Source organism: Camponotus vicinus, unplaced genomic scaffold (genome assembly GCF_025532165.1).
Source record: "Camponotus vicinus isolate PSW18456_S1 unplaced genomic scaffold, iyCamVici1.0 SCAF_4, whole genome shotgun sequence".
NCBI lineage: Eukaryota > Metazoa > Arthropoda > Insecta > Hymenoptera > Formicidae > Camponotus > Camponotus vicinus.
The window spans coordinates 23868474-23887284 of record NW_028141976.1 but is presented as its reverse complement, the minus strand read 5'-3'; the positions used below and the strand labels follow the sequence as shown (position 1 = coordinate 23887284).

Here is an 18811-nt window from a genome sequence, read left to right as displayed (position 1 = left end):
ATCACGCATTCACGGAAATATTGTTTTTTTACTAGACATATGAAAAAGGAAGAAACTATCCTTTTGATGTCTCAATATAATGCGATATATTAATTTCAAAAGCAATGTCAAAGTGTATTTTTTGTTTTCCAATATGTGATACATTATTTTATTTAATATATTTAATTAACGCACGGTTACATCGTTTTTGTAGTAATTTAATAACATTAAGAAATTATTTGAGACAAAATTATTCAGAGAAATATTAATTATAGATATGAAATCATGATAATTCTCAGAATACAATAGAATGTTAAAATTTAAAGCTTTATTTTTTTTCATGAACTGTTTTTCAACTTGTTAATGGAAATCGAAGATAATTATTGGTACATATATATACTTAATGTCAAAATTTTATTTTAAAATAAACAATTTATTTTAAAATAAATTTTTCCATTTTTTTATTTTTTTTATTTAATTGTTTTATTTTATTACTTAAAATTCTCTTTATTACAAATTATTTGAAATAAATAAACAAATTTATAAATGTTACGAAATAAACTATGAAACAAATATCACAACTTTTAAGTGTACAATTTTCGTAGATTTAATTCCGAATTTTAAAACAAAATAGCATACTGTGTATGAACTTTATGGTTCTCTCCGTTTCATGTTTCACATGTTCTTTTTATAATTTTATTTTACTTGTGTTTTACTTATGAATAGTACATAAAACAATGATTTTTTGATTAAAAAAGCGAAAATAATTGAAATTTTGAAAGAACTTTGTTTTTTATTTTTTGTATTTTATGTCTAATAAAAATATATTATTTGTTTTGTTATTTTATTAAAGTAATAACATATAAATAAAGTAATAACATATAAAATTCTTTTATGATATTATGTGTAAGATTTATATACTAATTTTTTTGTATTAGGTAAAGCTGTTCCGTTTGTGGAATTAACTGTGGCACATGCTTCCGTCCTCACAATTTTAGCTATTAGCTTTGAGCGCTATTATGCTATCTGCGAGCCTTTAAGAGCAGGGTAAGTAATTTTAGAAAGCTGTATTTTTAGGGAGTAAATAAAACCGAATATTTAAATTTACACACGGATTTAATCCGATTCAATATGCTCGTAGATACGTGTGCACGAAAGCCCGAGCGACCATTCTTTGCATTTTGGCGTGGGTGGCAGCGGCACTATGTACAAGGTGATGCAAAGAAAAAAAATTAAGAAGATCAACAATTCATTAATATTCTTTTCTGTTTTATTAATGTCCTCTTTTTTTGCCGTTGTCTTGCTTTACATATCTTTCATGCTTTTCTTCTGGCTGACGCATGTCGTCTTTTTTCATTAAATTCTCTCCTATTTTATGTCTTTACATGGTCATAATATGACCACGAGCTTTAATTTCTCTCGTGAAAGCATGTTTTAAAAGTACGGAAGAACTAGTCACAGGTCTTATTTAAAACAGGTCCTATTTAGACAAGTATAATACGAGACAAAACTTTATAAATTTACATATCAAATTGTAATTATAAATGAAAGATTTATTTATTTATTTTTAAAGATTTATTTATTTTTTTAATAATTATACATTGAGATTATAATTTTATATATAGGCTTACAAATATTGCTATTATAAACTATGTATAATTAAAGTTTTAAGAATTATAGAATATTTATTTTATGCATAGTTTTTTAAAAAAAAGTTTGAAGAATTCACACACATACATACACACATTGTAGAAAAATAATCTTGATAAATTTAAATATTATATTATATTGATGGAAAGTAGAATTTTATATTTCTCCAAACTTTGCAATATTATATACTTAGCTATCATTTTCTTTACATCATATTTACGTCACAACTTCGATCTTCATTCATATTAAAACTTCGATTCGAAAAAAATTTATTTGCAGTAATATCTTCCATTTTCTGTTCTCAAATGTATTTAAGTTTTAGCAGTTCAAAACTAGTGAAACTACTAGAAGATTATCGAACTACACTTGATATATCATTTGTTTTTGAACTAATAATTCTATATATAACTTTTGAAAACTACGAAATTGTAAAATATTGATAAACAAAGTTGAAAATAACTTCTGAAATACCGAAAATAATTTGAGATGGGAATAATTTATATGTTATCATTTGAGAATTAAATTAGTTATTTATTCGAATTAAATTGATAATAGAAGGTTTTGCATTCTTCATTAACTTTGCATTTTTCATTAACTTTTGAAATTTGGAAATAATTTATTTGATGAATACAATATATGCACATTGTTAAATTATATATCAGAAATTATTAACTTACTTTCGCAAAAAAATTATACGAGATTTTATTCCCATAGTAAAATAGTTTATTATTATTTCTGCATAAAAGAATTTGAATTGGCAAATGTTGTTACATATATATTTAATTAGCCAAATTCTTTAATTCTTTATTAACTAACGCTTTAATATTTTAATGATGGGAAAATGAAAAAAATGACTATAAATTAATTGTAGAATTTATCATTAGACTCATAACTGAATTGCTAAATATTTGATATGCGCGTTTTATATACAGGGTGAGTCAAAAGTATGTGTTAAAAATTTCTGAGCATGTTCCTGGATAAAAAAGAAGAACAAATGTTCATATGAACATATGGTCGCAAATGCTTCGTTATCAAAATAATGAACATAAATTAGCAGTATCAAATAATTTATTTAATTATTTATTTATTTGAACGTTTACAGTTTTGTTGTTCTTTACAAGAGATGCTCTACGTGTCCTCCATCATTTTCAAGAAACGTCGTCTATCAAACAATAGTTAACAGTGAAGATGACCTATGGACACGTGTCTATAATGCTTGCAAGATAGGCCGTGGAAATCCCGGTTTTCGAACAAGTGCGCCAGTTATGTAGACGTCGTGCTCAGGCATATATTGAAAATGATAGAGGGCACGTAGAGTATCTCTTGTAAACAACAACAAAACTGTAAACAATCAAACTGTAAATTATTATTTGATACTGCTAATTTATGTTATATTTATTATTTCGATAACGAAGCATTTGCGACCATGTTCATATGAATATTTGTTCTTCTTTTTTATCCAGAAACACGCTCACAAATTTTTAACACACTTTTGACTCACCCTGTATATATTCTAGCTCAAAAAGATATTTCATAAAGAGAATAATTAAAGAACATTTTCTCACAATAATATATCCATAGTAGGATAACGTACTTATACGTGTATTTCCTTTCGTTTGTATAAAACTTCTAATTATTCATGCGTGTCGTGTTGCATGCATAAAGCAATAGGTGCCGCAAGCGACATTGATGCATATGTAGAAATATAGATGTGCCTGCGGCGAATCGTGCAAGATGCTATTTCTTTAACTTCATTGTTCTGTTGGAATCTGTTTAATGTATATTCATTTCTAAGATATTCTGTATAGCTATTATCTCAGACATTTTTAAATTTCAAAATTTTGATAGTTCTTTTTTTCAATGTAATATTTAGTATTTAAACAGAATTGGTATTCGAAAAAAAATTTGTATTGCATTTGAATCATTAAATAAGTCTTCTTAAAATACGAAAATACCATTAACGATTAATAGTAATTTTAATTTTTGTCATTGTTTTCAAGATATTTCGTTAAAATATCGTTAATTATTTAATGCAACACATTCATTTCAACAGTGATTGTTTTAGAACATAATAAAGAAGTATTAAAATTAATAATATTAATTTATTTTATATCGTGTTTTGTATTTTGTTTAAACGCTATCCGAAAAATAGAGAGAAAGAGAATTTATATTAAGATACTTTTTAAAGGAATTTAGATACAAACAAGATTTCGACAATATCAAAGGATTTCTATTTGCGATTATGTGCTCCTCTCCAGTGACAAAGTTAATGAACACGATACTAATATTGTACACAACAATAAATTTTGCTCGTGTTATTCCAGAAACTACGTGTCACATGCAGAAACTCCGTTTTCTACGAAATTAAGAAATTTCTCGTTGCTAAATCGCACGGATTCAAAGACACATAATTGAAATCCCTTTATTGAAATCCTGCAACATACAAGACGCGTGCATATCGACGCATAAAATGAGCATGTAAATTGCTCACATATGAGAATATTACATTGATATTTCTTACGTTATGGTATCTCTTAAATGATTCTTTAAAAATTCCTCTTTTCGATACAAGTCAACCACAGATATGCAAGAAAACATATTATACTCTGTCATATTCTGATAAAAATGACGTAACCTCATCAAAGTGCAACACTTTCTCATAGTACGTTATACATTATGAGCCTTCGGCTCTATTATACACTCGGGACGCATTAAATGCGCTGATGATATAAAGATCAGAAGTAGACTTTGCGATATTTACACAGGCTCCAAACTATTATTAAAATATCCGAGTTTTTATGGAGGAGCATTAGGATTTAAAAATATTGAACGAATTGTGAAGACAAAGGCTTGAATTTATCGAGATTTCACCAAGAAAAGAATGGTAGCGTGCCTGCATCGTTTTCGTAAAAGAACTTAATGAGTAAAAACGAGGTGAAGGTTTGCCAATAGACTTTTATTTCGCATCAGTGCATTTAAGTCTACGCTGTGAATGAACGGACTCGTCAATGTTCGCGAGTGCCCGATTGTGTCTTCGTTGCAATTTTCCTCATAAAAGAATGCCCGTCAAGTTCATTGAAAGAGAGTGCCACCTGATGTCGCATAAAATGCAACTGATTATTTTCTCTTTTTTTTAAATAAAATATCTTAAATATATGCATAGACGATCATATGAAGGACATGCAAAATAAATTTTACCGATCATTAATATATAAGATTAATATATAAGATTATAGTTTTGATGTTGTATGTTTGATAAAAGCAAGATTTCATTTAAAGGGCACTATGCATTCTAAAAACTACTCGTATGCTATTTTTTGAATAATATAATATAAATTATGATAATTGAAGATTTTAGGGTAAAAAGGGATTATTCGATAAAAATATTAATATATATCATCGACAGATAGAAATATGTGTAACTTTATATTATGCGAACTGAAATATGTCATATAAAGCTTTGTGGGATTCTGAAGCTATTTTATGATATTATATCTGCATACAAGTTACATTTTTCTTTCAGAATGTACTTGAAATAAAAGTGAAGAAAGAGGAGAAAGAATGGATAAAAGCAATTTTTGCTTGGTAAATCCCAAGCAAGGATATGCCATATGGTATCATTTAGAGAAGGAATAAGATAAAAATATTAGTAAATTTTTCTCTTCTGTAATGAAAAGTGTAATGAAAAAAATTACATTTATATCATATTTTGTCTCTCAAGTTATTCTCGACATGTGCACTTTAAAAGTATGCACGCTTATACGTTCGAATATTAAAAGATGATACATACGCTTTCTTGAGACTGCAGATTGATACGTATAAAAAAAAGTATCGTAAATTTATTAAGTTTCGTAAAAGTATCATACAAATACATGTATTAAAACTATATGTAGGTATATATTGACATATATTTGAATGGCATATCATATATTTATTACAAATATAATATACTATTGAAATATATGTCATGCATGATATATTTTTCAAGTAAAGTTTAGCGATAACATTTAAAATGAAAACTTTCCTGCCACAATTCGTTTAGAGAAAAAGAGTACTAATTTATTAATTTATTGAAGTATTTTTGATATTTATTATGTTATATTAATACACCCACACACACAAAAAGTTTATCGTAAAAAATTAAAATTAAAATAAAATCAAAATACTAAATAAAATCAAAAGCAAAATTATACTAATTTTTCCTGATTAAGATAATGCTTAATAATATACATTTTTAATATATATATTTTTTTTAGAAGATAAAAAAAATTAATCATTTTTTAAAAACTCAGTTAATCAATTTTGAAAAGCCCAATCAGAAATGTGTAAAACTGAGCTTGATAGAGAAAAGATTTTGCATTAAGAGAAATTTCAAATTATAAAATCGCAAATAAATTTATTTGTAAAATGAATTTTCAGAAATAACCACGGAATTATTCTTTTTAACTATATATTTTGAATAGAACGATAGGAAAGCATTATATTTTGAATAGGACAATAGAAAAGTTCTATCAACGATAGAAAAAAGATAGGCGATTCGATTTTTGCTTCATAAAGTTCCGGTCTCTCTATGCCACCCTCGCACCCTCGCGTTTACCCAGATAAAAGCGACCTTACACACGCTGTGGTAGGACCGCACACGTGTCATAAAAAACGATATCGCCCGTAAACCACTTTTCACAGAAGTCTATATACGTTGTGTACGCGTTATGTGCGCAAATCGACGTCTCTCAGTCATCAAATACAGAGAGCCTAAGTTTATAGCTACTTATAAAACAAGGAAACAGGGAGCTGCACCCTAAGCAAACATCTCGATATTACTAGAAACGTATCTTGAATTAAATGCTACGTTCCAGAAAATTAATCTCGAGTAAGAATTAAGAGCTTATTAAGAATTAGATTTTATCATGCCTTTTCTCTCTCTTTCTTTTTCCGATTCTTCTTCCTATACTTTCTCTGAACTCGGAGTATCTTTAACTTTTCGAATTTTTAAATGGCTATTTCAATTAATTTTAACATGTTTATTAACGAAAATATTAAAGAAAATCGTTATTTATTTATTATATCTTTTAAATATTTAATATAATGTACATCTGTGATATTAAGTGTGATATTAAGCGATTTAGATAAAAACTTTTCATTAGTTTTCGAATAATTAATAACTGAAAAGAGAAAACAACTTTCCTGCTTAACTAATTATAAATTTCAAATGGAGAACAAAATTATATTTTGTTACTATGGTTTTAAATAAATTTGATTTTATTAAGCAATGCATAACTTAAAATTATAATTGAATGATGCAATTATATATGCAATATCATTCAATATTCAGAGAGAATAACAAATAAAAATATCTCTTTTTTTCTATAATTAAGAGTATAATGAAGAAATGATATCTGTATTATATATTTTGGCTCTCAATTTATTCCCAATATATGTATACTTTAACTATTTGACAAAGAATGTTATACGGTTGATGAAATACACCAAAGGGAAACTAGTAACACATACTTGGCATTCCTCCTTCTACGCGAATACTGTTTAAGCGCTTTCAAAATCGGAACTTTGAGAGTAGAGTAAGAAGCAATTCAACTCTATTGTACAGATTGTATTACACTTAGAAATCAAACTAAACGTACCAAGTGCAAAAACGATGTGTACATTTCTCGTTACATTTATGGACGCCTATATTTTATATAAAATAGCAGAAAATATATTTACTTGATTAAAAATTCACAAAAATGGGCGCTATCTTATCTTTGTATGATATTTTTAGGAATTAAGATTAGATTATTGTACAGCGTATTATAAATTATAGATATATTTTTGTTCTAAAATAATTGTTTTGAGTTTTTAATTATGATTTCTAATTATTTTGATTTTCGAAGATTATACTTATCTTCTTAAACCATCCATTCAATATTTAATATTTAATATTGTGTGATTTAAAAATGTATTTATTTATATTTATTTTGATCTCTCTCTTTCTTTCTCTTTCTCTAGTGTTATGTATATGTCTGTTAAAATTTAAATAGTAAATATGCTTTAATATTTTTACATGAAAAAAATTAAAAATAATATAGATATATTTTTTATTATGTGCATATTTTTACTATGTATGTAAAAAGTTAGTGGGATAAACTCTCTTACATCTATTTCTAATATTTTCTACTTCTAATTTTATCGTGGAAAATATATTAAGAATGCGGATCTGTGGTATATCCGGAAATTTGTGGATTATAGAAGGATTTCATCGACACGATCCGGAGTTCTTAAGAAAAGCTGGATAACCGTATTAACGGGACCGAGATATAATCCCTTCACGAAGTTCGATGTTTTCCAACTAGAAGCACGTTTTCGAATTATAATTTTGGATTTATTGGGACATGATATTGATGGGGAAAGAAAGAGAAAACACTAAAAAACCGAACATTAGAAATGTTCGTGTAATAGCTAAACTCGTTGATACATGACATGTTTTATAGTGGAAAAAAGAACATTTACGTTTGTACACTATTATTGTTATTATGAGAGAAAGATATACTCGAATAAACAAACTGCATATTTTTTTTGCCAATTTCCAGCTTCATTTTGCGAGTAAAATACTTAATACATGTATGCATGTCGTTAATGCATTATGGTGAAAAGTTTGGAGTGCGGTTTTTGCACGTGTGAGTTTTTTCGCGAAGTGAAAATAAGTTTATGAAATTTTGTTTTTTTATGCAGCGTATGAATCGCTACGATGAAGTAATAAAATTGCAAACGCGAATTAAAGCAGAGCTTATCACGAACTCATGAAAACTCGCATCAAATACATTTGCTTTATTTTCGCCAATTTCTGTTTCACTTAGAAATCAAAACGGTTGGAAAACGTTTCTGTTTTCTTGGCAGATCTCTATGCAGAAGTATTTTTAAAATTGATTGCTGAGATTTTATTAACATGTAAATAATATTTCATTCTTTTTGTTGTTTTTTTTTGTTATATTTTTATGTATAATTGTACATTCATATATATATACCATATGTATACAGTTGTCTAAGCTTACAATTTTTAATATTTATAAACTTCTTAACCAATTTGAAATCGACATCTTTTTAGGGGAAAAATAAACTTATAACTTTTTAATTTTTAACATTACCTAACTTTTCTAACTGAAGTTGAAAGTAATTGAATTAAATGACTTTGTTATCGATTTCAACACTCCTTCGTCTGCAACAAACTTTCCTTTGTATAATAAATGGTTTTGAAAATTATTAATGCTTGATATTTTTTATAATTGAATCACCAGTACTATTCCGTACATTGATGTAAACTGAAAACCGATGAAGTTACGTAATTGCAAATACACAATGATAAAAATCTTAATAATAAAATATTTAACACACATTAACTAAAATTAATTAACTAAAATTATATATTATATTATTTGCAATGTGCTTTTCATGTGATAAAATTATTTGTAAAAATTATATATTTCATATTTAGGAGTTTTGCTTTTTTACTAAATAACTTTATAGAGCAATCAAGTTCGCTATGAGATTAAATTTATTAGAGAATCTGTGATTAAAATTAAAATCGCAAGTTATGAAACATCCTGCATATGTATAAAAATTAAAAATTGCAAAGCAACATAAAATTGCTTTTCAGTTTGCAAAAGCGGAAGTTAAATATTATAATTCTAATGAAATGCAAAAATATACTCTTTTTTATTTTATTAGATTACATTCACACAATTTCGCGAGTAACTTCAAAATCAATTTTACAAAAATATTACATATTTTCTTGCTTGAATCTCCATGTAATCTACTTCTATAATTGTAAATCTTAATAGTCATGTATTTTAAAGTACGATAATCTTTTACGAAAGAAGAAACTGTACATTCTTATATATTACGTATATCTATTAAATATCTGTGCTCACAAAGTGATTCTCGCATTATTTATTCTCATCCGTATATTCTCTATAGATTATCTGCAATTTACTATTCTTTACACTCCCGAGCATAAAATTTACTTATCCGTAGAAAAATTAATAATTAATCAATCCATATATAAAGAGGAAAATGATTGTAATTGTATTTTAAACAGCTCTAAAGATTAATTATAGATGCTTTTAAGTAGAATCAACAAGAAGAATAGAGGACACTTTTCATTTGGTTATTATATTTTTGTTATTGTATTATATTATCATAATTTCTATTTAGAATTTGCTGTAAATGTTCTATAATTTGCGACAAAATTCGAAACAAAATTTTATTTATAATTTCATATATTATACAAAATATATAAGAATATATAAGAATTTATAAGATTTTATATGTCGTAAAAAACACGTTTTGAAGGAAATACTTACATAAACTTATATAAAATACTTATATAAACAAAATCATATCATAATATATATTAAAATAATGCAATATAAAATTATAAATAGATTTTTATTGTAAACTTTCTTGCAAAATTAATCGCCTAAAGCGCGGGTTTTAGACAGATAATATATTTCCATATATTTTTCTTTTTCACTTTTATAACACAGATTTGTAGAATGTAATCTTCTGAATATGGAGCTCTCAACATCTTGACATTTCTTTTTCTTATGATAATTGCGAATTCCATAAATCCTTGCAAAAATTCGAGAACAAGGCAAATAAATTTCTCTGTCGGAAAATTCTGTAAAGTCATAGTAGGATATTTCGCTTTATTGAATGCGAACAACGACGCATTTCAGTGATAGATCGCCCTAAAACGTGTCTCTCGATCTTATGCGAAGCAATAGCATCTCGACAAGATAATATATATAACTATTTTGAAGTCTCTCAGAGTTTTCGTTCTCGATTCTCTTTTATTAAGTTAGTATGTTGAAGATTAATTATCATTAATTAAATATTTCGTCATTGTTGATAAATGTAGGATTTCAATACAATGTTACGTTTTATAAAATTTAAATAGCTCGGTAAATTCTACAAAAGCAAAGCATAATATTTTTATGTCTTTTGTTGATAATTATTTATATTATATTCATTAAGTTATCTATTCTAAATTGTAAATGAAAAATTATCAATATTATCAATAGATTCAAATGGATGAATTAAAAAACCGCAATGTAATATTCTGGCACTTTTTATTTAAGGATTAAAAAGACCATCACTTTTTTTTGCAGGCATGCGAAAGTGCGTCGAAATAAATGGAAGTATGCAATTATCGAAATCACATTTTATCAAGCACTCGAGGAAATCCGATACTATCCCGTCTGTGCGCGAAAATTGAGTTCGACTTGTAATACCCTCGTGTAAAGTGTCCGAACAAAAGGAAAATACGATATTCTGTTTCATGGCGTGGGAAGGTACAATCGTATAACATTTTTCTTTGCCTATGCTCGTAGCAGATTGATAATTTTTCTATGTTTACTTTTTCTATGTTTGAATAAAATTTATTTTAAAGTTATTTTAGTATCCATCTAACATCTATTCTCACATGGGATTTGTAGAAAAAATAGATTTAGCATGCTATACATTTTCTATAGGAAATGTTACGTTAATTATCGCGAAAAAGATCAATGATTGGCTATTGTTAGCACTCTTGTGTCTCAATTTTAAATAAAAAATTTATATTAATCATTTTCATTCTCTTTTCCATAATAAATACGCTAAATAAACGACTTTCATAAAAAATACAAAAAAGAGTTGTCTGAGCAACTTGACCTAATTTTGGAGTTAAGCGCAGTTCGTTAATAATGCTTAGACATTAATCTTTATGTACTCTCATTGGATCAATTTGACCATATCCATTTTTCTTCTGCATCTTTTATTATAAAAAAATGTGTAAAAAGAAAAACTATAATTTCTTTCTAATATTTTTCTTGCATTTTTATTTTTAAATTCTTCTTAAAATTATTAAAATTATTTTTAAATTCTTCTTAAAATTGTAAAGATTTTTTTAGAAAAAGATTGTAATTATGCAAGATTAAAGTCGGATGAGGAGCATTCTGCTTTTCGCGTATGCACTCGTTAAATTTATGTCCATAAAAGAGGCATATTACAATCAAAATTATATTATATAAATTTGGATGATAATAAATGTAAACTTAAATAACGATAGATATAGATTTAGTTATGATTCTTCTAACAAGAAAGTTTTCATTTCTCATACGCAGATATATATTTTACATTGACACTAAGTGACTTGATGATTGTTCTCGTAATAATTTTACACGATATACAGACACAATCTGCAATTATAGTAGCTTTATTATAATAATTAGGCCTATTTAGAAAGTTTATTTATAGTTGCATTTAAAAAATTGAACTTTTATGAATAAATTCTATATTAAAAGTATATTTCTAAAATCATTGAATAAAAAATAAATCTTGTTACATACTAAAAAATTACTTTGAATGGAATTATATCAGTACAATATTCGACATAATTTTAGCGAGGTTCCATTAAAATTTAAAGATTTAAACCACAAAATAAATATTTAAAAATTTTCATTATAAATTGGTATAATAATTATTTTTTAAATAAACCAGAAAATAATATCAAACATTCCTCTTTTACATTTAATCTGTGAAAAAAAATTTTAGAAACTTTGTGTTCCTTCCTTCTCTTTAAATTTACTTAAGGCGATATAATTTTTCTGATATAATTTATTAGGTTGGTTAATATATATCTTGCGAGATATCTTCATAAACATTATGTTGACCAACAAAATATGTATAATTACCTAATTAAGTGAATAAAATAATTCTTAAAGTTCGTCAAGGACATCTGTCTTTACCAAGTTAAGACACGTTTAAGTAGTTTTGGGGAAGTAAGCCACTTAAGCACACGTCTTAGCTTAGTAAGCGATGTATCAACATATCACAAACTGCAATCTGTCTTTATCTCATCAGTCGTGTTCTCGATCCATCTTCCAGAGGGGTATTTCCACCGGGTTGTTCTCGAATCATTGAATGATCGATTAAACTTTCGTCTCGCTTTTCTGCCTCCTTCTTCTGTCCGCTTGTCACCGCGAATTGGCGCATCGAAGTCGCGGTCTCGTTATAAGAGAAATAAATACGAAATAAAGTATGTTCTTGGTTTTTTCTTTCTCGATTGCAGTCCGATGGTCTGGGTATCGCAGTATCGCGAAATGAGGATGACAAGTCACGGTGTCACACAGGTCGTCGTCGCTGACGTCGGGAGCGATCAGCAGGTGGCGGATCAGGTGAATCGCGTGCCGGTGTGCCTGACACAGGCCAACACTATCGCCAGTGTCACGTTCTTCCTGCTATTGGTGTTGCTCTTCTTTGTCGCGCCGTTCGTGATACTCGTGGTACTATATTCATTCATCGTGAATCACCTTATTCGCGATTCATCCGGTAACACCAGCGATTCGTATCATAGCCGTGCCAGGAGACAGGTGGTGTACATGCTGCTGACCATAGTCATAAGTTTCTTCGTGTGTCTGTCACCCTACCGGCTCCTCATCTTCTACATCGTGATAGCGCCCGTCGAAGAGATAGCCGCGATCGATTACGACACGTTTTTCGGCCTGCTGAATTTCTGCAGGATCATGTTTTATTTGAACAGCGCCGGCAATCCGATATTGTATAATCTGATGAGCAGTAAATTCAGACGAGGTTTCCTGAAACTGTGCGGTTTTGCGGGCGAGAGAGGCACGCATCTGAGAAGTACGATTGTCAGCGCGAGGAGAATCACGGCGAATCAGCAGGAGGATCTAAATCAGGAGGAAAACTTTTTGTGAAATATAGCAAGAAATACAATACTATGACTTGCCAATGCGATGCAAAAAATACATCTATGTATATAAAAAATTAATGACGTATTAATGAAAATGTCAATTAATATCAAACAAAATATTAGCATTGACATTTTCAAATTCTAAAAAACAATGATATGTTTATATTATAAAACAGAACATGGAAATATTGAAAAATTATGCTTACAATAAAACGATATGAAAGTATTAAAAATATCTATTATAAAAAGAAATATATAGAACTATCAGAAAGTTATATTTATAAAAATTATCGAAAAGGATATGTGAAAGCATTGAAAAATTATATATATATATATATATATATATATATATATATATATATATAATAAACGAACGTAGGAAAGATCGGAAAATTATATTTATAACAAAAGAGTATAATAACATTAAAAATTATAACTTTTATTCGTACTTCTAATAAATCACTGGAAGAAACTTAAGACTGAATGAGAGAAGGAGAACCTCTATACTAGATGGAATGGAACTAACATGAAGAAAACTTTTGAGATATTAAACTTTGCAGATTTTTGCGAAAGTTATATATGAGAATCGAATGAATGATTTGAGTGAATAAGTTTGAAAAATTTCGAGTATAAGTGTGATTTCGTTATCGTAGTATTGCAAACGATTATTATACACGCGAGCGCGAATCTGAATAGAATAACTAAATGTCACATGAATATTTCTTATATTGATATTTTTAAAATGCGAAAATAAATGGAAAATTTTCGTCAATATTTTTTCGTGATTGTCAACTGACCTTATTTTCCTTTTTCTGGAGATTTGATTTGATTTTTAAATGTCATAAATAATTATTCATATTGTATATATACTTTACATAACTGTACTTACATACTGTAGAGAAATTTTTATTTTTATTTTTTTATAAGGTATCGTATTTTAGAAAGACTTAACGCTGCATGGTACGCAACATTATGATAATTTACTAAAAGCTTCGTTATATACGCGACACGTGCGCGCGACAGTAATCGATCTCTGTCTCTTTTAACACATTTTAGTCCCATTTTGCTAATGGTAACCTACGAGATGGAGGAGAACATCGATGGAACATATATTCCAACTTGTACAACCCCAGCTTCGACGACATGGATGACGGGCTTCATTCTAACGACGATCGTGGTATTCTTCGTGATTCCTTTGCTGATCTTGATAGTCTTATACACAGTGATTGCGAGACATTTGATGGCGAATCCGACAATAAGCCGTGGACCGGCGAACAACCTGCTTAAATATCGCAAGCAGGTAGTCCTGATGTTAGCAACTGTGGTCCTCTCCTTCTTTTTGTGTTTGTTGCCGTTTCGATCACTTACTCTCTGGATTATCATTGCACCACCCAAGACGATCGTTTCGCTCGGCATAGAAGGCTACTACAGCCTCCTATACTTTTGTCGAGTGATGTTCTATTTAAATTCGGCAATAAATCCAATCCTTTATAATTTGATGTCCACGAAATTCAGGGAAGCTTTTCTCAAGCTATGCGGCTTGGGAATTACTAGACGGAAAAAAAAGAAAACATCAGAACGTACGGGCACTTATACAACCGGATCGACCAATTGCAGTAGTAACCACTCGGACTTTTGGCGAAGACATAGTAGCAACAAGAGCTGCAGCGTCAAAGTACCATGCAATGATCAAGCAACTACAGACAAACAGATTAAATTGCCTTTACTTACAACTGTCGTGACCGGAAGTATCGTGAAGAAAAAGCAAGAAAGTTACGTTTGACTTTCCGTAAGCCATACTGATTTAAAACGTTTTATCTTGTCACTTTGTCTTACGACATTTTTTAACTTTTTATTTTATATCGTCTTACAAAACTAGAATTGAATTTTTGAGCAATCTTTATCAAAGTAATTATATCTTATAATTATATACTTTATTATTAATTTTAATGAATATTTTTCATATACTAATATAATTTATTAAGCACAATCCATTAAAGGATTAAACACGGATCAATGAATCGAGCAAATGAACTGGATTTTCTCTCGTCCCTCGATATATGCTCCAACTCTTTTCGTTGTTCTACTATCCCGGTATTTTCATGATCGTACATGTGCGATCATACAGATAATTTATTAAAATTAAATAATTAAAATGATAGACTATTCAAAAAGATTTTGTAGCAGTGGCTATGAAATAATTGTTAATTAAATGTTCACTGAATGTTACGTCAGCGTTAGACTAGATGCGATTCACAAGTCCAAACGAGATTAGAGTACAATAATTGTATTAGATATTCACTGTGACGAGATCATGATATATAATTTTAGTTCCTCGATTATATATATATGATAAGTAGAAGTAATTCTTCCAAGAATTAAGGAATGCATGGGAAAAATGAAAAAACCGCAATCTTCTGTTCCTAAATATTTTAATCTCGTAGTTATTTATATTTAATTTAAAGATTCAATTGAGCAAATATGTAGGCAAAAGAGAGTTAAATATAGCAAGCATAGAAAACATAAACCATTATGCAAATAGTGAATTATTTTTAATGATTTTTCTCACTATGTCTCGCTTTTTAATAATAATTAGCATTGAAATTGTTTTGTTGTATTTTAGGAATCAAAAATTTGTTATTTCATCGGTAATCAGTGGTAAAACCCAACAATGGAAGCGAAATGTTATTAAACATCGGCACAAAAATGAAAAGTCGTAATTTTTATACATAAATTAGAATTAATTTGCATTTTAACTTGATGCATTTTGTTACAAGCAAATATAGTAGATATTATAATAGATATTTTTATGATGCAGGCATCTGAGAAGAAATACTTTTTAACACGAGAACGTAGATAATTTAAATATGAAGTACGTTTGTGAGAAATTATCGAAATAATATCGTAAAATAGCAAATCTATATGAAATATCTCAAAAATTACGAAGCTTCTATGCAATTGTTGTAGAAATGCTCATATAAAAAATATTTTAGGAATTTTTAGGATTAACTGCATCTTGTTTTTTAACGGAATAAAAAAGAAAAGTCTGACTTAAATAAATATAGATATGTATATATAGATGGTTGGTGTTTTCATTGTTAAGCTAATAACAATTTAATTCAACGAGCGCACAGTCAACTCGAAAAATTGTAATGTTGTTAACTGTGTTATTCTTAACACCATCTTTTTTTATTAGCAAGTATTCTTTAATAAAGATGATTAACGCATAAATTTTTATCATCAGTAAACTATTCATTATTATAATTACCAAAGATATTTTATTATAGAGAAGAAGGAAAAAACACTTTACAAAAATTTTTATCCATACAAGAGAAACTTATTATATTATTATTGTTACATCATAATATTTGATTAATTTTTTAATATTATTGAAATTGAATTATGTATTGAAAATTTGTTAATATTACAAAATTTTTATCGATATTATACTTCATCCTTTTATATAAGAAACAATAAAATATTAATAAAATTAATTAATATTTGATATACACAAAGAGCTCTATATGTTATATATAAAAATCTTGAAATTCAATACCGGAAAAAACACATTCGAGAAATATTATACAATATAAGAGTTACGTCCAATATCAAATATAATAGGAGATATTAGTATATCTGTTATATATTAAAATATTATGCCGACTTTGCTATAATCTATAATACACGTATTCGATAGAAGGTTCAATTGAATACACATTTGCGAACATTTTGGACCTAAGAATATAAATCTAAATTAATCACATTCAATTTGTGCTCATCATTATCTCTGCTAAATACAATCATATATTATCATCCTAAAAAATAACAATCTACAAAATCAAATTTGACGCAAAAATTTTGTATAGAAAGTAAATCAGAAATTTCTGCCATTTTCTCTCAATTGTAATAATTTACATATATATATAGTATATATATATATATATATATCTAAATTTAAAATTTTTTAAAAATTTAATTATAGAACATTATATATTGCACATAATTTGCTATTTGTTTTATTATTAAATACATTTATCATTAAGATTCTTAATAAAACATCTATAAAGTGAAATTTGCTTTGAAATTATTGCAAATTCGATTTGTGGTTTAATCTGCTTAATTTCCGACATCAAATAAACGTAGAATTCATATCTTTGGCAAATATTCTCGTGAAGCGAAACCACCTTCTAATTCATCAAGAAACTTATGAGAACTGAGAGAGAGAGAGAGAGAGAGAGAGAGAGGGAGAGAAATATTATTATAAATTATTATAAATAATATATTATTATATTATTATAATAATTTATAATTATATTATTATAATATATAAATTAATATATTTATTATAATATATAGAAATTATTATTATAAATAGTACGTACAGACGTACGTCTACATGTTAACAATTCTCTCGTAATTTGAAAAGAAAGTTTGATTATATATATGAATTAATTTTATTTAGATAAATACAGAATATCATCTTGATATGATTAAACGCAGAATCAATAAATGTTTATTTTACTTGTTTCAGCAATTTATAAAATATAGAATTTTTAGAAAAATTGTTATAAAGCAAAGAGTATGGAACAGTTTTATATATTTTATCGAAATAATTAATTAATATTTAAGCAGCTCTTACTTAATAGTGCACTCAAAAATATTATTATCGCATATCGTACTAATTTGAGAATATTGGTATCTTAATTATTATTTTATTCTTGTTAAAGTATTGCTTGCAGAATAAACATAAGTTCATGTTCACATTCATAATACAATAAAATATATTAAAAGCGTGAAATGTGTATAATAATCAGTTAAATGAAGAAAAGTTAATCGAGAGAATTGTGAAACAAAATACGATTAATTTCTGTCAAATAAAATTATGATCAATGTATCATAAGATCATAAGTTCCTATTTGTAAAACTTAGTTTATTCCTGTTTATTTATAATTATTATTTATAATTATTAAAATAATTATTGCGATTATTGTTATGTTATTTATTGAACCATAGATCGTAAATAGAAAATAATTTATTTTATTAGAAGGATATATATGATTTTTTGTAAATATCTTGTATAATACAATGTTTTTATTAACAATCTAATATTTTTCATTTATCTACAATATGCCTTCGTTTCATGAGAAACAATACATAATTACAACTATGACTAGGATATAAAAAATTAAATAGGAAGATAATTTTTCTATTTAAAGAAAGAAGTTCTAGAGATTTTATTTCATCTATTCTCATTCATCACGTATTGCGTTTTACAAAAATAATATCATTCGCCAAGTTATCCATCTGTTTCACAAAACTATAAACGTAGTATCCCCGCTGTTCCATCATATCAATCAGATATTTTTGGCCCTTCGGATTGTGTATATATTCCACAGACAGAGCCTAAAACGTAAACGTACATCTTGTATGCTGATCAGT

At 27.3% G+C, this 18811-nt stretch overlaps 2 protein-coding genes across 3 annotated transcripts in view; one reads left to right on the top strand and one right to left on the bottom strand.

The window, feature by feature from the left end:
* Ethr (ecdysis triggering hormone receptor) overlaps positions 1 to 16076 on the top strand; it is a 42741-nt gene extending 26665 nt beyond the window's left edge. The window contains exons 4-6 of one of the 2 annotated variants that reach the window (XM_083096557.1): positions 918 to 1026; positions 1121 to 1192; positions 14429 to 16076. In XM_083096557.1, the coding sequence (XP_082952683.1) occupies positions 918 to 1026; positions 1121 to 1192; positions 14429 to 15155 (908 nt within the window). In that variant the 3' untranslated portion in view covers positions 15156 to 16076. Of the gene's footprint in view, positions 1 to 917; positions 1027 to 1120; positions 1193 to 12730; positions 13731 to 14428 lie in introns of those variants that run through there. The other variant, XM_083096558.1, reaches the window with a different exon arrangement.
* A 2365-nt stretch (positions 16077 to 18441) lies between these two features.
* Positions 18442 to 18811, bottom strand: part of LOC145971304 (uncharacterized) — a 21700-nt gene continuing 21330 nt past the window's right edge. The window contains 2 exon segments of the mRNA XM_083098846.1: positions 18442 to 18632; positions 18635 to 18775. Of these exon segments, the coding sequence (XP_082954972.1) occupies positions 18612 to 18632; positions 18635 to 18775 (162 nt within the window). The 3' untranslated portion in view covers positions 18442 to 18611.